The 21408-nt window shown below is 41.9% G+C and overlaps 1 protein-coding gene across 1 annotated transcript in view; it reads right to left on the bottom strand.

Annotated features, from left to right (window-relative positions):
• Positions 1-21408, bottom strand: part of APAF1 (apoptotic peptidase activating factor 1) — a 2040921-nt gene that overhangs the window by 371229 nt on the left and 1648284 nt on the right. Inside the window, exon 26 of the mRNA XM_044087206.1 lies at positions 9546-9692. Coding sequence (XP_043943141.1) covers positions 9546-9692 — 147 coding nt within the window. The remainder of the gene's footprint in view (positions 1-9545; positions 9693-21408) is intronic.

Genomic DNA, 21408 nt, shown 5'->3' with positions numbered 1-21408 from the left:
TGTCCTAGTGGAATGTGTTCTGACTCCCTGAGAGGGTGGTTTCCTATGATGTTTGTAACAGAAATGGATACAGTGTGCTATTCATTTGGAGATGGTTTGCTTTGATATGGCCTTGCCCTCTGCCCCTGGTGCAAAGCTGACTAGTAACTGGTCAGATTTCCTAAAGGGCTTAGTCCTATCAAGGTAGAATCTGAGCTGTCTGTGCACATCTGAAGAGTGTAGGATCCTTCCGCCCTTATTTTGAGGATTAGGGAAAAAGGTGGGCAAATGGATAGATTGGTTGAGAGCCACACTGGACACCACTTTAGGCTTGAAAGCTGGGTTAGTCCTGAGGGAGACCCTGTCTACATGAAAAATAATGAAGGGTTCCACAGCCATAAGTGCTTGTAGCTCAGACACTCTACTAGCTGAAGTGATGGCCAGAAGCAAGGCTGTGTTCCAAGAGAGGAATTTTAACTCTGCTGATGCTGCAGGCTCAAAGGGGGGTAGCGTGAGCTTTTCCAACACAAAGTTAAGGTCCCAAGCAGGGGTGGGGGCTCTTCTTGGTGGCCTTAAGTTGTTAGCCCCTCATAGGAACTGCTTGACGACAGGGTGAGAGAAGAGAGGTGGCTCAGTGCTGTAATGAGCAGAGATGGCAGAGGCATTTATCTTAATGGAGGAGAAGGAGAGGCCTCTGTGGAGTAGGTCCGCTAGGTAATCCAGGATGAGAGGTAAGGAGGGCTGTGCTGTATCCACTCCTTTAGTGTGAATCCAGGAACAATACCTTTTCCACTTGTCAGCATAGGATTTCCTTGTACTGGGTCATCTGGCTTCACATATGACATCCAGTACCTGCTTGCTTAGGCTGCCCACTGGAGGAGAAGTCAAGGGATAAGCCAGGCTGCAAGATTCAGGGTCTGCAACTGTGGATGCAAGAACTGTCCCCTCCTACTGAGTCAGGAGAGTAGGGATTTGGGGTAGGTCCATGGAGGCAATGGTGACAGACTGTGCAGTAGTGGGTACCAGTGTTGGCGTGGCCAGTCTGGGGCAATCAGGATTGCTCTTGGTCTTTCCTCCCTTATCTTGAGTAATACTCTTGTAAGAAGAGGTAGAGTTGGAAATGCATAGATTGAGAGGTTTTGCCCACTGATAGGATAGGGCATCCACTTTCCAGACCTTGCTGTGAGGTATCCTGGTGCAGAATTTGCTGAGCTAGTGGTTGTAGGGGGGAGGCAAATAGGTCCAACTTCGGAGTACCCCATTTCTGGGTCACAAGACTGAAGTTCTTGTGGTTTAATTGCCACTCGTGTGGATCTAGGAGATTTCTGCTTAAGTTGTCTGCTAGAGAGTTTTAGTTGACTGGCAGGAACTGAGCTTGCAAGTGAATATGCATGGCTGAGGCCATGTTCCACAGGGTCATGGCTAGCCTGCAGAGTGCGTAAGAGTGGGTTCCCCCCTGCTTGTTCAAGTACCATATTCACTGTGGTGTTGTCGGTTTTGATTAGTAAGGGCCCTGGTGACAGTAGGGATCTGAAAGCGGTCAGAGCATGCTGAACAGCTAGCATCTGTTTTTGGTTGATGTGCAGATGAATTTGATTTGGGCACCAGTGGCCCTGAATGCACCTGCCATCCAGATGTGCACACCAGGCATAATCTGATGTGTCTGTGGTTAGGGCCTGAGCAGCATGGGGTTGTGTAAAGGGAAGCCCCTTGTTGTGGTTGCATGCTGCTGCCCACCAAAGGAACTCTTTCCTTAGACAAGGTATCATAGGGATGATAGTTTCCAGGTCCTGAGAATGTTGGCACTAAAGGCTTTTTAAGTACCACCGAAGTTTCCTCATATGCAGTCTGGCATATGGAATTAGTAGAATGCAGGGCCATGAACCCTAGAGCCTGCAGGAGTTTCCTTGTGGATAGCTGGGTTCGGGTGGACATTTGAGCAAAGTAGCCTATCAGATAGGCTTGTTTTTCTGGAGTAAGGAATGCCATCTGGGATGCTGTGTCCAAGCTTGCTCCCAGGAATACAATTTTTTGACTGTGGACTAGTTTGGAATTCTTTTCATTGATAGTGTACTCCAGGGAGGTTAGAAGGTCCTTTACAAATGTCAGGTGCTGCAACAGCTTTTTCTGACCATCTGCCTGAATTAGGCAATCGTCCAAGTAGGGGTAAATTTGAATATTTCTCTGTCTGCAATAGGCAATGGCTGGAGCAAGGCATTTTGTGAAAACTCTGGGAGCAGTGGATAAACCAAAGGGAAGTGCAGAGAACTGATAATGCATAGATCCTGCCCTGAAATGTAGATATTTCCTGCAGGAGTCCCTTTATTGGGATATGCAGATAGGCCCCCTTTAGGTCTAGGGTGGCTAACCAGGCATCTTTGGACAGCAAAGGGAGAAGCTGCTGTAGGGTGAGCATTTTGAATTTTGGTACCACCAGGAAGGTGTTTAGAATGGATAGATCTAAGATTGGGCGTCAGGTGCCCTCTTTTCTAGGTATCAGGAAAAGTCTAGAATAAAAACCTTTGCCTATCTGTTCTGCAGGAACAGACTGAATTGCCCTTATGGGGAGCAGGGACTGAACTTGGTTTTGTGCCTCTGCCCACTGGTTTGGAGGAAGATCTGGGAACTCTTTTGGGGTTGGCAGTGTGTGGGAATAAAACTTGTACCCCTGGGATACTATGTTGAGGACCCATTGATCGCTGGTGATGGAGGTCCAGTTTTTTGCACAGTTGGCAAGTTTTCCTCCTAGGGGCAGGAACAATTGGGCAGAGGTGACGGGTGGAGCTGAAAAGTCATTGTGAATTCTTTCCGTAAGGGGGTGGTTTAGCACTCCCTGCTTTAGAAATGGAGGTACTCTATTGTTTAGATGTCTGCATACTCTGAGACTGTAATCTGGGGGGGGGGGGGGGTCTGTTTCCTCCTGAGTCTAGTTTGAGATGTCCTTGAGGGTGCTGGAAATGACCAATGTTTTGAGAGGCAATGCCTACTAAATCTTGGAGGCTGCACTTGCAAAAAATTTTTCACTGTCTGCATAGACTTAGCCTTTTCTTCCATCTTTTTTTAAAACCTCTTCTGCTTTGGTGCCAAACAGATCGTCCTTGTTCAGAGGAACGTCCAATAATTTTGATTTGACATGGTCTGGCAAGGTCTGCTCCTTAAGCCAGGCATGCCTTCTAAGTACAGAACATGTGACTGCTGCCTTGCAAGATGCTTCTAGGGCATCAAACCCACATTGTAGGGTATGGTAACTGACTTGGCTTGCAGAATGCATAAGCACCTGTAATTCTTTATTTTCTGCACAGTCAAGAAAGGTAGATCATTTTTGCTTAAAAAGTTCCATAGTATGTTGCTGATATTTCAGCCTGTGGAACTGACAATTTAATGCTCTAATGGCAAGAGTTGCAGAGGTGTATACCTTTTTACCCCATCTGTCTAAAGCTTAGGAATCCCTGTCAGAGGAGGTGGGATTCTTAGCTGTAGTTGCTTTTATTAATTTAGGTCCTTGGGAGATGACCTCTGAGTCAGCAGTAGGATTTTTGAAGAGAAATTTGTGCGAGTCAGGGACTCTGTAGTACCTGTCAGGTTTCCTTGGAGCAGGGGATAAAATATCAGGAGTTAGACTGGATTCCATAAATACATCATCCACAACATCCAGAACAGGAGGGATAGCTAAGGGTCTGTGCTGTGGTAGATCTAAAAATTCCCCGAGTATCTTTTTGGACTGAGGATAATTCTGGCATTCCCAATGGAAATGCTCTCTCAAACTATGTAAGGTTTCACCAAAAGAAACATCCTCTGGAGGGGAGGCAGAAGGAATGGATTCCGCTGCATCTGAATCCTCACAGGCAGATAAGGGCATGTCTTCACAATCAGAAACCTCAGAGTCATTGGACTCTTGGTCAGATAAAGCTGCTGGGGACAAGTCTCTTTTTCTTTTAGCAGAAGTGGCTGACTTCCCCTAATCAGCATGATCATGTCTTCTGCCATTTTAAGCATCTGAGATTGTGGAAAGGAAGCAGGCGCTTGAGATTGGGTTGTCAGTTTTTTAGGTGTAGCTCATACTCTTGGCCTTAGAAACTTGGTAGTTTTAGAAAGAACTGAAGATGCGAAAGAAAGTCATCGATTTGTGTCGAATATCGGTAGTGCAAAGGGCTTCCTCAGAAGCCGGTGCCTGCACAGCGGCTCCAGGCCCATCCAAGGTAGAGACATCTGTAGGTTCCGTAGTCAAAGAAGAGTCTCGTGGCATATTGGACTCTGAACGGGTCTCGGTAGCAGCCTGCAAATCCATCGAAGCGGGCATCAGGGGCTGCGAAAGCACCTCACTGAGTACCGGCAAACTGGCGACTAGCTTAAGGGAAGCGTCGTCGACAGTTTTGGACCTGTGCGGTCTGTCTCTGTCTTTATCCTTACGTTTTTTAGTAAGATCGGTAGTCGAATGGCTTACCAAAGCCATTTCGGAATATGGAGATCGAGAGCGAAAGTATTTAGCTACAACAAGGGCCCGAGGACAAATAGTTTGGGCGTTGAAGCACAAAACCGACAGTGAGGTACGTTGTGGTTTGGGCCTAAACAGATGATGCAGTAAGAAGGGAAATCTCAATGTGGTATTTGCTTTCCACAGGTGAGACCATTGTTAACTTTTCTGACATCGGTTAGAGCAAGAAAAAAGGATCCCCAATGGGGTAGTTAGCTTTAGAAGACTTCAAGATGATTCAATTTTGGAAACGAAAACTCAGGTAGTGGCCGACTGGCACTCATGCGAACTGCTTCTGCTTCGGGCTTCTCGGCAAGAAAGACTGATGCAATGGCATTGGCTGCCTGTTTTTATACCCCTGACATCCTGAAGCCAGTACTGAAGTGACAGCAACCGACACAGAAATACTAAGCCTCTGGTATTCGGGCCGACTGAGGGATACCCCTGGCAGGATAACCCAAGTGTGATGACTGCAACAGTGAAACACGAAGAACATCATGTCTGTTCACTAATTGCAGCAAATGAGATCTGAGGATTATGGGTAACAGGAGTCATGGGAGGGAGGAGCTCAAGCTCAGGAGCTGTTGCTCACTTTGTCTGCTCGGATCTGACGTCCGATCCAAGACCCATCAGTGATCAATAACAACACAGACAGCATCAGATCAACAGTTAAAAAAAGGAGTACTTTATAAAGGGTTTTCGACTGGAAACAGACTGCCTGCCTTACTTGGATTACTTTCGAATACTTAGTAATGCTGTACAGTTATATATTTTCTATTATTTTTTGTTTTGTTTTGACTTAAGACGAGTTTAAGTTCGCTACTTCTACTATTATTGTCTGATCTGATTAATATACAGTGATTAACTAGGAATATATGGACTGAAAATCTTCCACATAGAGAAGTTTCTTACACTGTTTTGTTTTTGGACCCACTACACTTTAGCGGGTTGTTTTGAGACTTCGGGGATACCACTGAGATTACTTGTTTTTTTATTTATGTCTTTTACCATGCTACCTAAATTCTTTACAAACAAAAAGGCAACATTACATGCTAAGTTTACCAGAGCTGCACAGAGCACTTGCAACCGATCTGCTGTGTTATCCAAAGCATCCACTTCTTTTACTGCGAAATAAAAATAATTTTTACTTTGAAATGTACTTCTTGTACTTTTTTTTTTTTTTTTTTTTTACTGTGTGCTGTCATTTCTGAACTGTACTTTTGCTGTATTTTGCTGTTAGGGAGGTTGGCATAATGTTTAAGGTGTATACCTTGCAGACACAATGTGCAGCATTTTATTCTCACATGGCATAATTAGCTAGATTTAGAATGGCCCACAATGGCAGTTATCTTAGTGCTAATCTATGAACCTAAGAACATAGTGGTGACACCATTTTCAATGGAAAGGACAACAGTGTATCAAATCATCTTAGTAAGAAAATACCATTGAAAATCCTGAAATGGTAAACTGCTCTTTTACGTGGATATTCACAGTTGAGTGAAAAAATGTATAAAGTTTTAGAGTTTGCCAATTGTCTGATACGAAACTACTGTACTTGACTAAAAATGTAGCTTAAAAGGGAATTCTCAGGATTAAGCATGGGGATTTAGTACCATGTGTATTCATATTATGAGTAGCTAGTTGACTGCAAAGATACCACTGTGACAGATATACAATTAGTCTCCAGTTCAGACTAGTTTGTACCTTTCCTATTTCCTGCACTTGGGTATCAGAAGCATCAAAGCTGTGCAGATGTAGAGATAGATGTTATCCTGCTGTGGTGCTGCCTTGTCAGGAACTTGAATTACTTATTAAGGCTTTTTATCCAGTTTACAGGTTGGCCTTTCTACAGAAAACTGCATCAAAACTACAAGCAAATGAAAAATCAGAATGCTACTGAGCAAACTAAAACACCAGTCAGTGAAATATACCACTGCTGTTTTAACATGGACTTAGAACTATATAGAGCCTAGTACCAGAAATATGTCAAACAGCTAAACCTGCTCACAACAAAAATACACTGTAAAGCAATGAACATATGGGTATGCAATGCAGCAATTTATTTAGTAATGCATAGTGGGGAGAGTGTGCATGTAATAACATCATTCCAGTTTGCAGCAATTTATTTAGTAACACATAATGGGGAGAGTTAATGGGCGTGCCTTCACTGAAGGATGAACGTCGAGCTGGCACCTCAGCGTTTGTGAAAATCGACTGCCAATCATTAGCGGACCGGAGTTCTGCTGTGGCGACCCCTAACCGGGAAAAGCCGAAAGACAACAACAGTGGGGAGAGTGTGCGTGTAATAACATCATTCCAGTAGTGGGTCAAGTCCCAAGAAGAAACCAGACTACAAAAATCTACATCCTCCTTTAAGACTATCCTAAAGTCATATCTCTACTCCAACCATCTTTGCAACTGTAACAAACCACCATAAATTCCACACTATTACTACAAGGTCACCTTTTTAACCACTCAGGTGCATGGTTCTGTTAAGGTTGCTATACAAATGTATTATAGTGCTATTACAACTGTACAACACTCATTTGAGTGCCTCTCAGTGCTCCCTGTAAGTCATGTAAATACTTGTACAAATAGTCAACTGTTCACCAAACCATTAATGTGTATGCTACTACTGATATGTTCACTCTGTATAAAACATGACATTGCTACTAATTGGAATAACCATGTATTCTGACAATCTCCTGTATACTGAACACCTAGGCTCTGACCTATTCTGGGCTCTGACCTATTCTAAGTAATCTGTTACTTCCATACAAAATGTTAACACAATGTGCAATTTTTTTATCCTATGTTCATGTAATTGCATGCTTTATTTTAATCTTATGTTCATGTAATCGCATGTTTTTTTTCTTTCTATTTTCTATTTGTGTTGGAGCTTTTCTCCCCAGGACTCTGCTGAAAAATGGACACTTGCTGTCCAGTCAGACTATCCTGGCAAACAAATGTAAAATAAAATAAAATAAACTGTTGGACCTCCCAGGCATGAAGTCATTAAACAATAACACACAACTACAGACAGCCTCATTGCTGGCACAGAATTGTTTATTTTTATTATTAATAATAATAATAATAATAATAATAATAATAATAAAAATCCATGGGTGGAGGGATACTCCCAAGCCCCAACTAGGTGGTGTATAGGGTACAGTTGGAGCTTGTGCTAGTGGATGAAGGGGTTGTCTTACTGCGATCTGCAGAAATGAAAACTGATGGCTGTGCATGGATAAGTATGTAATTTCTTATAAACAGTATTCAGCCATCCTGGAGACTGTTGGGGCAGTTCTTGTAGGGTACCACCTACAGACTACACAGTCCTGCTGAGGAACTTCAATGCTCATGTGGGGAATGGAGGAGATACTTAAGAGGGGTGCAACTAATAACAGATCACTTGATCTAAATCAGAGTGACAGTTTATTATTGGACTCCTTTGTTAGAAATGGAATACCTAAAATAAATACCAATCTTAAACATGAGGCTGCTCGCAAGTGTAGTTTGTACCAGAGTATCTTAGAGAAAGGCTTAGTAATACATTTTGCAGTCGTATTATCAGACCTGAGTCATACATTCTGGACAGTCAAGTAATGATAGGAGTTATGTCATCAACTGTTCAACACTTGGTGGTAAGCTGCATCAGACAGCCAAGGCAGTGGCTGGACAGACCCAAAAAGCCAAAATGGGTAGTAAGGGTGATCGAGGAATGTCTAACAGGTGCTTCTGTGCTGGATGTGCTCAGCTTCCACCACTAGAAGAACTTTTCTCATATACCTGAGGAGGTAAGGGACACAGGGTTTGAATGGACCCTGTTCAAGTCTTTATAATCAAAGAAATGTTAAGGAACTGTGGCCAATAGGTGGTCAGGGCTTGTGGTAGTAACCCTACAACCTAGTAGTGTACACCAGTGGAAAGGAAGCCATCATGTTAAAGAAAGAAGCTGCCATGCAATGTTAGTTTTTTTTTTTTGGGGGGGGGGTTCTGGATGTAACCAATGCATAACAATAGGTAAGAAGGCAGCTTCAGAAGTGAAGGCCTGATTATGGGGAGGCCATAGAGAAACGCTTTTGGATGGCCTCAAAGAGATTCAGGCAAACCATCCCATGAAAAAGGAGAGGTGGACAGGATATTGCTCAGGCTGTTCACAGCAAGGGTGGATATACACCTACCTTAAGGGGAAATCACTGTTAAGAGGTGGAAGGAACACTGAGGAACTTCTGAATCTGGGGGAAATGCCAGTAGCTGGTGAGACTGGATCTACTTCCATGGATAAGGACAATGTAGTGATTAAACATTGCCTTGAAGTGACAAGTTTGTGGCAGTGTATAAAAATCCAGCTGGAAATGCTCAATGAACTGAATGTTCTTCAAATGTTTTGGTTATTTATTATTGATGTGTCTTTCTTTGAGTTGCAGTAACATCAGAAAATGAATAATAAAGCAAGTACAGTATATATAGGGCTTCACTCTCCCCATATGGGACTAGAAAAGGCCTGGTTTCCTGAAAATATACCCGTTTCTTATATGTTACATACTTTCAAAAAAATTCACCTTTGAGTGCTATAACTTATAGCATTTCTGTACTACAGGGAATAGTATCATGCATGGCTGAGGATCTGAGTAATGTTTATCTGTGATTCAAGAAACTAAAGTGGAAGTTGTACAATGCAGTCAGTGTCCATGTGACTCATTGGCTAATCAGGAGTCATGAATCGGAACACAGAAGCAATGCATAATACATTCCATACACTGCTTAATATAATGTAAACCTATATCATGTGACAATTACGATGAATAACAGGACAAAGAAATTTCACCAGGACAGAAGCATATGTTACAAAACAGCCTATTCTTGGTTATTAATTCAAAACTGACAAAGGAAGGTAAGTATTCTTCCCAATAAGTGAATATCCAAACAGTAACCTGTTATCAGACCATGTAAACACTACTGCACATAACAATTAAGTTTAAGGGAAACATCATTAAACTTGAACAGGTCAGAAATGTGATTGTTAGAACTGAATGGTACTAAACAGAGAAAGGCAATAGTGGAATAAGTATGGTGTGATTCAACATACCCTTATAAATCCTCCAGCAGACATAAGTATCTTACTGTCAGGAGAGAAATGCAGGTCTGTGACCCAGCCACCATGTCGAGACTCTACCGATTCCCCACATTCCTGAGGACATATGTGGCATAAAGAACCACTATTAACATTCCAAACCTGCCAAGACAAAAGCAGAATATCAATTAAGTTTACTACATTCCACAAAAATTCCAGAAAAGAAGCACACATTGTAGAAAGAATTCATATTAAAATAAACATGTGCACCTTCTTAATTGCTTCACAATATACTGGAGGGTTACTATTTAGTAAAAGAAAGTTCATGAATGTAAACGTACACCATTAAAATAATAATGATTTAATGTGCTAAAGGATTCTGTGCATACTGATTTGACTAAGCTTGATCAACTGGCACTAACCTGTAAGCTGTGCAAAAAGAGCTTTGATTTTTTACGTCCCTGTTTGACATATTTTCTTAGGATTCAGGTAGTAAGTAGAACTCGGTTAGTCTGTACTACAGACTTAGAGATTCTCAATCTAAAAGCAGATTAACACTTTTTCAAGATTTAAACAAAACTAATTAAATCAAATGTCAACATATACCAAAAAGGGCGGCCGCGGTGGTGCAGCGGGTAGTGTTGCCGCCTCACAGCAAGAGGTTCCCCAGTTTGATCCTCAGCTGGGGTGCCTTCTGTGCAGAGTCTGCATGTCCTCCCTGTGGTAGCGTGGATTTCCTCCAGGTGCTCCAGTTTCCTCCCATATCCCAAAGACATGCTGTAGGTAGATTGGACACACTAAATTGGCCCTAGGCGTGAGTGTGTGCATGTGTGTGCCTTCTGTGGAAGGTTGGGCGCTGGGCTAGCAACTCGACACCATAAAACTCCATTGTCAATCATGAGTGGACAGGTGATCCGCTGTGGCGACCCCTAACCAGGAAAAGCTGAAAGAAGAAGTCAACATATACCAAAAAGTCCTACAAAAGTAAAGGGCACAAAATTCTTCATGGTCCCACTGATGCTACATTATCAGAAATAAAAAACACAGAGTGAAATAACCAAGCTGCTAGGTGGAGCTCCTTTCAATGAAACAAAACCCAATAACAGAGGATAAAAGGAGAACCAACCACGAAGGAAACCAGGAAACTGCCAAAATATCGTAAAATAATCCACAGTTTATTTTGTTGTTCACAAAAAGTAAGCGCTTTCGCGTAGGAAATCCTACGCTTCATCAGACAATAAAATTCAAAAACTACATCCTATTTATACAGACATACATTTCAAAGGCGGGAAAATCACCTAATTAATCAATTAAAAATAATTCAAAGTGCAATCAATTAATATCACCTCCCCTAGCCATTCTTAAAAGGTAAATGCAAAGGCAAATACAAGAGCAAATATAACGCTCAAACACCAATAGATGGTGTACTTAAAGAGTATACATTAAACCAAATAATTCATGTACCTAACACTGTACGCTTATATAAGATTACATATGACAGAATAATATATAATATATAAAATAAATCAAGAACTTAGAATGTGAGTTTGTTAAAAACATGAACTATGAAAATATTAAAAATAATAATAGTAATAATAATAATGAAAATAAAAAACATATTTATAGAGCTAATATATGTCTATGAATATATATCTATTTTTAATACTAAGACTAACCAATTCCTATTCCAATTTAGATATTATTATGTAGAAGTATAGGTTTTATCGAAACATAGTTGTTTAGCCCTGGAGGCAAATGTGCACCAAACCTTAAAACCTTTCCTACGCGAAAGCGCTTACTTTTTGTGAACAACAAAATAAACTGTGGATTATTTTACGATATTTTGGCAGTTTCCTGGTTTCCTTCGTGGTTGGTTCTCCTTTTATCCTCTGTTATTGTTACATTATCAGAAATGTAAGACTATAATAAGAATGATCTCTAACCATGGCACCAAAGAAAGGGCAACACTGTTTCAGCAGGGTAGTATCTTTTTTTTTACCTTATTGTTCTTTTTGCATTTCTCTTCTTTTTGCCAGAGACACAGAAAAGGGCTTGGACTAATACGATGACAAGGTTATTAAGAGACAGTATGACAAAGAAAAATAGTTAAGGATGGGTTAGATTCAGAAAGGCTAACAATGTGAAAGTCACAAATGCTGCAGATGACTGGATTAATTTGCAAACTGCTCATGCTACAGTACTGAGTGCTGCACTCCTGAGTGTGTTGTCCTTCGGATGAGATGATAAACCACGATCCTCCCATCTGCTTGAGTTGGTGGTAGCTCAGGTGAATATAAAAGATCCCACAGCACCTATTGAAAAGAGTAGCGGAAGTTGCCTGATCTTCTGGCCAAATTTCCCCTAGTAGTAGTATAAATACAGCCTTGGGTCTCCCTTGAAAGGAGGATACTAGCCCAGTGGGACTAACCTAGTCAACAAAGGATGGATGGATAGTTAGACAGACAGAATGCACAAATAAGGCACACTATTGTAATGCTGGTTTGTAACTGGTATTCACACATGGTAGATGTATGTTCTGTTACAGTACCACAGCACTCAAACCATGGACAGAGATAACTGTGAATAATATACGAGTATAAACAGATAGATACATCAATACATGATTGACATTTTCAAACAATGACTTGGGATATCTCATTTGTTTGGGATTGACTGACAATAGGCGATGTGCTGAAACGTTTTTATGCAAGGAGCAAAGCTCCTCACATTTTCCATTCAGGGAACCGCTTCCTCTAATATAACTAGTTCTACCAATACAAGTCAAATTGTTTTCTATGAACAGATCCTCTATGAACAAACTGCTCCTTCCAAAGACATCAAAAAGATGGTGTACAGAAGATGCATAAGCACTAACTACTGCAAATAAGCTGATTTAATTCTTGGTCCAAGTTGGATATGCAAGTGCAAAAGAAGAACTGGCATGGTGTACGAAAAGAAGGTGCTATATATGTTGGGAGAGCTACTGTTATGGCTGCAGCTAGGTGAAGGAGATCAGGACACAATTGGGAAAGGAAAGAAGCAATAACAGTCACAAGATAAAGATTCAGAAACAACTAATAGATCATTTAGGACCATCAATGTTACTGACAATACGGGTTGGTAAATTTCTTTCCATAGACTTGTATTTAATATGCTTTATGCAGGCCATGAAGTTAATCCATCCATCCATAATCTCCTTTTCCCCAATTTTGTACATAGGGTCAGGGTGTCACATCAACAGTAAGTATCATCTAGAACCAGTGTTCACACTGCCAGGTTATGGAGTTAATAACACACACAAAAAAATCTTTTCTATAAAAGTCTTACTTATATAGTGGATAAAGTGCATTATGGGCAAGTTTGCAAAAGGTGGTCAGTGATCTGCACCATCATTCATGGTTCTTTTAGTGAGGTGCACATAATAACCTGCATTTTACTATAAGACTCCAAATCCTCTTCTCTTCCTATTTATCCTCTTCCCTCCAATATGCTCCACCTCAAACCTCTCACTTTTCTTCTAAAACAATTATCTGTGACCACATCCTATCACTGTGCCTCATATCATACTATCCAACAACTTCCCACAAATATTCATATACCTACAGGTGTACTTTACAATACTATAACATATCTCCATTACTTTTTAATCTGATGTTTTTTCAACATCAGAAACCACTCTATCTTCCCATCAAACCAGTAAGTACCTTAGTCCTCCAAAATATACATGAAATCCCATATACCCCAACAAGCAAACTACTTAATCTATAGCAATACAACTGCTACTCAGTGATGATATTCATCATAATCCAAGCCCAGACTACACAATAACTTCTATTTTTCAATACCTACTGATCATACTTCTCAACTGTCCAGATTTTCACAGAATGTCCAGATTTTTGTCTGAAATTTTCAGTCTGTACCTCATAAAATGTGTTTTTTTTCTGGTTAATTGGGTAACTTGATTAAATCAGTTTGTTTGTTTTCTATTGTTTTATGTATATAAAAAAAATTGCACTTTATTCATCTGCTTTTACTGTATTTGTGTTTCTTCCTATTTTATTACCAGGGGCATTGACTACAACTCTGATCTGAGATATATAACAATAAGTATCATATTCTGTGCTTTTAAAGTGTTTTTTTGATTGTATCTGCTTTATTTTCTGAAAAAAAAAAAAAAAAATATATATATATATATATATATATATATATATATATATATATATATATACACACTTGTTTCCCGTCTTTCTAAGCTAGTATAGTCCAGTTTTCAGGTTAGTGCTGAATTCAGGGCTCTGTTACAAATCTCTGTGTTTGCCCATACATTACTTGGATAGAAGGAAGTTTCTCTGTTCACCTGTGAGAGAGGGGAGCTTTGAGCAGCCTGTCTGTCACTGGAGGAGTGGTTTCAGCCCAAAATTTAGTAGTTTATTGGCCATTTTGGGCTAATTTCTATCTCTTTCATTTCCCTGCTATAAAAACAGCATTTGCCCAGTTTTGCGTGCCGGGCAGTGCCGTTAGCTAGGGTATAACTATTCCCGTCTCCACAAAGTCTCTTCTTCAATTTTTCCCTTGGAACTAGACAAACTTTCAACTTAAGCACTCAAGCCATTCATTTCTCAGCCCACCACTTGCTCAAAATTCATAGCAAGCACTTATAAACCCTGTCACTAGACCCCCCCCCATATTGTACAGAAGGACAAGGCTCTCTGTTCGACCTTACCAGCCATTCAGTAAAACAGTTCACTGTACCTATCCAGGTATGTCCAAAGGGTAGTTTTAGGTGTACTCTCCAGTCCAACTGGTGAATCTGGGCATTTTGAGACAATGTTACATCTGCCTCATGTATGCAGACAACCCTCTCCTCCTACCACTAAACACTAATACATGCAAGAGATGCAATTATACAGCCAAACTGGAGGCTAAGCTCTCTCAACCCAAGACTGGATCAGACAATCAAGCGGAGAAGGGAAATATTTGCATCACACCACCAGTCTCACATAGACCCATTAAACCAGCACCGGCAAAAAACAAACACACAAATAAACAAAAACATATACTCGGAGGCTCTAAATAAAAATCTGCAAATGCAACAGAGACCTCCAAAGCAGACATCCAAGCAACCTCCACCTCCCAACACAAACCATGAAACACATACTTCACAAAACCAGTGTGCCATGCAATCACAGCCCTTAGGAAAAATAACATACCCAACATACTAGTAATAGGTGACTCTATAGTCAGGTACACTGACATCCCACTCACTAGGCTGAATAAGGAGAAGGTTACTGTAAGCTGCCTGTCAGGTGTTAGGATCAACCACATAACACAAGCACTCAGGTCACTCCAAAACAAGTACAAATATGACTCTGTCATTGTCCATGTTGGTGTGAATGACCTGAGCCGTACCTCCCTGGACTACATGAAAAGAGACATGGAAGAGCTGTCTGATCACATAGCCCAAACCGGTATGACCCTGACCCTGAGTAGCATCCTGCACTCACCGAGAATGATATCACAGTATAAAGAAAAAAATGATCAATTTCAACAATTGGCTAAGTTTCTGGTGTCATTCAAAAGGGATCCAGTGTCTGTCCACCTGGGATGACATGCTCAACAAGCCACGCTGCTTCGCTAGAGACGGCTTGCACCTGTCACCCTTAGGCTTTCGAATACTGGCCAAGGCTCTTGCCACCCCCATAGTGCCTTTTTTAGGCAAGGCTCAAAAGACAAACCCACCACCGTAAATAGCACAAGTAACAAAAAACTGAGGGTAATGCTACTCAATGCCAGAAGTCTAAACCTCAAAATGCACGCACTCGAGGCACTCCTCAGTAGGGAGAAAATCAATATATGTGCAGTAACAGAAACCTGGTTTAAGGGTCCAGAGAGCACCCCAGCACTACCAGGCTGCAACTCATACCATACATTTTGGCCACAGAACCCGGACCGAAATACAAAAGGTGGGGGAGTATCCATATTCATCAAGGATACCCATACCTCCAGGTTAGTGGCACAGCACGATGCTTCAGAGACCATCCACGTGCAACTAACAACGGGAAAAACTGCAATTCAAACTGTAGCTTGCTACAGATCACCCACCATGTCCCAGGACCCCCATTCCGCATTTCTGGAAACACTGGGAAACATAAAGGTCCTACCAAACACCTTAATATTGGGTGATTTCAATTACCCAAACATTAACGAAGAACTACTCAAGTACTAACTCCCTTGCCCAACATTTCCTAGAATTTATAAACTCAAACGCCCTGGATCAACTGGTCAACACTCCCACCAGAGGTGACCGGAGCTCTACACCAGAGGTCAATCCCTCGCTGGTTAGATCTGACCATAAACAAATCACTTTGGATATCCACATTCCGCCCCCACCCCCAGACAAGGAAACCACCGTGAAAAACCTTTCAAAAGCAAACTTAATGTTACTTAAGACCAAGGTGGAAAGTTTCAAAGCCCCCATGCTAATAGATAACGCTGTCCAAGCTGCAAAATCCTTTACTAATGCATTCTACGGGCACCTACAAGAATGCATGGATCATGCTATCCCAAGCAAAACCAAGACTCACTCCTCCAAGAAAAGGAAACCAGTCTGGTGGACCCCTGCCATAAACAAGCTATAAAATAGAAGGAAGAAACTAGTATAGAAAAGAGTAAAATCCCAAGAAGGGAAGACATCCCTGATCAGTATCAGCAAGAAACTATGATCCCTCATAAAATCATTCAAGGCAAGCTTCGAAAGAAAAATTGCCAAGGACTCCAAAGATAACCACAAGGCATTCTTTAGCTATGTAAAGAATCTATGTGGCAATGCTCAGATCTGCTTGGAGTTAGTGCAGAATGACACAAAATACACTGAACTGACCAATATTGCCAACATCCTGGCAGATGGGTTCAGTGCAAACGTCACCCCCCTCTCACCCCCAAAAGGGCCCATAACCATACCAAAAGAATGTAGAGCCCCTGAAATCACAGACACTCAGGTTAAAACAGCCCTCTCCAAAGACAAACATAGCATCAATGGGACTGGATGGTGTCCCAGGCGCGTCCTACACGAGCTCAAAGGAGAACTAACCCCTCACCTAAACACACTGTTCAAACTCAGCCTCTTCACAGGCTACGTATCCATAGAGTGGTGCACAGCAACGGTTATTCCACTCCACAAAAGTGGAGCCACAACAGACCGTGGGAACTATCACCCTATAAGCCTGAATAGCTTGGTCTGCAAGGCTATGGAGTGCATCATCATGGAACTCATTAACAAGAGACACTGGGAACCTCCAAACACTGGACCCTACCCAGTTTGGCATAGTTAAGGGCAAATCATGCCTCCTAAACATGGTGGACTTCTTTGAGACAGTTACCAAGGTTATAAATGAGGGAAAGGTGGTACACACAGCCTATCTAGACCTCGCAAAGGCCTTCGACACCATTCCCCATTTTGGTATTACAGACAAGCTCACCAGCCTGAACATAAACCCCTATGTCACAAGATGGGCTGCCAACTGGCTCATGGACAGATTCCACATGGTGAGAGTTGTGGGAGCTAGGTCTGACTCTAAACTGGTTACAAGCGGCATTCCCCAGGGCTCAGTCCTAGGACCCCTCCTGTTCGGCACATACTTCTCAGAGCTACAGGCAAGCACAGGAGGACTATGGCTGACCATGTTCGCAGACGACTGCAAACTAGGGGCTATAATTGACTCTCTGGCTGACAGACATCCTCCAAAAGGGTCTCACTGAGACGGATACCTGGTGTCAAAATCATGGCCTCAAGCTAAATGCCAAAAAGTGCAGAGTCATCCCCTTTGGAAAAAACAAAGTAATAAGGGATCTGGGGACCCAAGTAGATAGTAATCTCTTCTTTGATAATCACATTGCCAAAGTGGTTAGAAAATCCTATGTGGCCCACCTAATCACAAAAGAGTTTGCATCCAGATCAAAAGAGGTCATTGTGCTCCTCTACTCATCAGACTGATCATAGAGTACAACGCCCCATTTGGGATGTACTTTACAAGACACCTGCAACAGCTGGAAAGAACACAGAAGTACCTCACCAAGAGGATCACTGGCCTCAAACAGATGCCCTATGTAGCTCGACTGAAGAAACTCCAGCTGTACTTGGTTGCATACCGCCTGCTCAGAGGTGATCTCTGCCTGACATCAAGGCCATGTCCAACCCAGAATTGATGGACATGCTCCACCTAAAGAAAACCTTATCCCCTTGAGCCACATGCTCTAGGGATCTAAACCTCACTACAACAATAAATAGGATGTGCTGGAGGGATAGATTCCTGTCCCAGAGACTTCCCATGCTTTGGAACAACATTCCAATCTACATTAGGCAGAGCTCCTCGCTAACACACCAAGAAAAACCTTGACGAGTGGATGGGAAACAGAAAGTTTACCCTGAAGATCACTTCAGTGGCTCTGTTGGACAGAGGCACAGGGAACTAATCTATGACCCAATTCTCCAAATGCAGACGTTCTGTCTGGTGGACCCCAGCCATAAACAAACTATACAATAGAAGGAGGAAGCTACATGATAGAGCAAAATCCCAAAAAGGGAAGGCATCTCTGATCAGTATTAGCAAAAAACTAAGGGGACTTATAAAATCGTCTAAGGCCAGCTTCGAGAGAAAAATTGCACAGGACACTAAGGATAATCACAAGGCTTTCTTTAGTTATGTTAGGAACCTGGGTGGGAATTCTCAGATATGCTCAGATTTAGTCCAAAATGACAAAAATATACCGAACCCACAGACATTGCCAACATCCTAGCTGACAGGTTCAGTGCAAACTCCCCCCCCCACCAAAAGGGCAAATATCTATCCCAGCAGAGTGCTGCCCCCCTGACATCTCAGATGCTCAGGTAAGAGCCGCCCTCTCCAAAGCAAAAAACACAGCATCAATGGGACCAGATGGTGCCCCGGGCTGCGTCCTACATGAACTCCAAGAAGAGCTAAACCCAAACATAAAACTACTGTTCAATCTCAGCCTTACTACAGGATATGTACCCAAAGAGTGGCGTACAGCAACAGTGGTTCCTCTCCACAAAGGTGGTGCCTCAACAGGCCCTGGAAACTATCGCCTCATAAGCCTGACTAGCTTGGTCTGCAAAGCTATGGAAAGGATCATCATGGACCTCATAAATAAAGGTATTGGGGACCGACAGACACTGGATCCTACCCAGTTTGGCTTTGTTAAGGGCAGATCCTGCCTCTTAAACCTGGTCGACTTCTTTGAAACAGTCACCAAGGCCATTGACGAAGGGAAGGTGGTCCACACAGCCTACCTGGACCTCGCAAAAGCCTTCGATACAATACCCCACTCGGGCATTATAGATAAGCTCACCAGCTTAAATATAAACCCCTGTGTCACTAGATGGGTTGCAAACTGGCTCAAGGACAGAACCCACATGGTTAGAATTGCTGGAGCCATGTCAGACTCCAAACCAGTTACAAGTGGCGTCCCACAAGGCTCAGTCCTGGGACCTCTCTTGTTCGGTATATATTTCTCGGAGGTACAGGCCAACACAGAAGGACTGCGGCTGACCAAGTTCGCAGATGACTGCAAACTGGGTGCCATAATCGACTCTCCAGCTGACACAAGCATCCTCCAAAAGGGTCTCATAGAAACAGACAACTGGTGCCAGAGCCATGGCCTCAAGCTAAACGTCAAAAAGTGTATAATCATCCCCTTTGGCAAAAACAAAGTGCCCACAAATTACCACATAGGTGGTAATCCATTAAGTACAGAAGAAGTAATTAGGGACCTGGGGACCCAAGTTGATAGCAATCTCTCATTTGACAACCACGTGGCCAAAGTGGTTAGAAAAACATTTTATATAGCCCACCTAATCATGAAGGGATTCATATCTAGATTAGGGGAGGTCATCGTGCCTCTTTACTCATCCCTCATCAGGCCCATAATCAAGTACAATGCCCCTTTTGGGATGTACCTTACCAAACACCTGCAGCAACTGGAAAGACCCCAAAAGTACCTCACCAAGAGGATCAAAGGGCTCAAACAGATGCCATATGCTGCCCGGTTAAAGAAACTCCAGCTCTACTCAGTGGCATACCGCCTGCTCAGAGGCGACCTGTGCCTGACATATAAAGCCATGTCCAACCCGGAATTAAGGGACATGCTGCACCTCAAAAAATCCAAATCCCATCGAGCTACACGCTCGAGAGACTTGAACCTCAGCACTGAAATAAATAGGACATGCTGGAGGGACAGATTCATAACCCAGAGGCTCCCTTCACTCTGGAATAAAATCCCAGTCCAGGTTAGGCAGAGTCCCTCATTGACTCTCTTCAAGAGGAATCTTGATGAGTGGATGGGAGATCGTAGGTTTACCCCGGGTATCACTTCTGTGTCACTGTTAGACAGAGGCACAGTATACTAACCTCGAAAAAGGGCATAGCAAAATTAATTTAAAATGGGTGGCGAAAGCCAAACATACTCTGGCTAGGCTTATAAATGCCCTAGGGCAGATAGCCTAGTATGAACCTATGAACCTATAAGGGGGCGGCGAAAGCCAACACATTCTGGCTAGACTTATAAATGCCTTCGGGCAGATAGCCTAGTACCTACCTATGAACCTATTTTCTGGCAAATCACTGGGATGATCTGAGGACCAAAGTCACTAAATAAAGACATACATTTGGGTTTCAGGCTTCAAATCCTATAGAAAATGTATGTTAAAACAAACCCTGTTACTCTAGCAACTTTCCAAGTTTATAACAGTTATAAAAAAATGTCCCTATTTTTGGCCCTTTGTCCCCCCATTTTGTTGGACTTTGACCAGATTTCTTGTGCTAAGAGGTTGAGAGGTATGCTACTGATTCTAAACTTACTACCACTAGCTACTCCTCATTCTCCTTTTAACTATTTCACATCAAGATCAGGAGCCTATCCAATGAACTGAAATCACTTGACTTCCAGATTCTTCACCACAGCCTGGATATCACCATACTAACTGAAACCTGGCTAAAACAAAACATTTACAATGAAGTGGCGATGATATTCTTAGACCCGGCCTACTCATCAAAATAGCAGTTACATTTTCAAACAATTTACTAGTCTGATTTCAAGACAATCCCCTCCTTCTCCAGTGCAGAAATACTGTTTTTAGAAATCAACAGCCAGAAAACATTTTGCAACACATCTTTTTACAATCCTCCCTCCAAAATTGAACAGCCAAACCATCCAAAATCGATATAGTTTCATAGGCTTCAGCTAATATGTCCCATGAATCATCATTGTAAGGGACCTTAATGTAAACTGGACTTTCTCAGACCATTTGCCCAACAATTCCAACCAACCCCCCCCTGCTGCCAGTCTTATAACTTTACCCAACTAACCAATGTTCCTACTACGCCCAACAAAAGCAATGGTACAGAAACACTATTACACTGGATTTTAACCACTAACCCAGAAAACAAACCCCAATCTGGAATACTAACAGACTGCCTAAGTGACCATCATGTAACATCTGCACACTCATTAAATTCTCCAAACCCACCTAATTAAACTTTGTTAGGAATCTAAATTTAAGCAAAAAACAGTACACGCACGATACTAACAAGATGTTAAACTGTGAAAAAAATCACTTGTAGCTGTAGACAACCGCTACATAATAGAACTATCCAAAAAGACTAATATATACATCTAGAAGAAAAATTTGTGTGTGTGTGTGTGTATATATATATATATGTGTATATATATATATATATATATATATATATATATATATATATATATATATATTTATATATATATATATATATTTATATATATGAGTGTGTGTGTGTATTAAGATGCTGAAAGAGTCAGTAAGCCTACTACCTACAAGGTG

The sequence above is a fragment of the Protopterus annectens genome, chromosome 11.part0, assembly GCF_019279795.1.
Source record: "Protopterus annectens isolate FY-2018-M chromosome 11.part0, PAN1.0, whole genome shotgun sequence".
Taxonomy (NCBI): Eukaryota; Metazoa; Chordata; order Ceratodontiformes; family Protopteridae; genus Protopterus; species Protopterus annectens.
The sequence above is the reverse complement of the archived record's forward strand: the minus strand, read 5'-3'. Positions and strand labels throughout refer to the sequence as shown.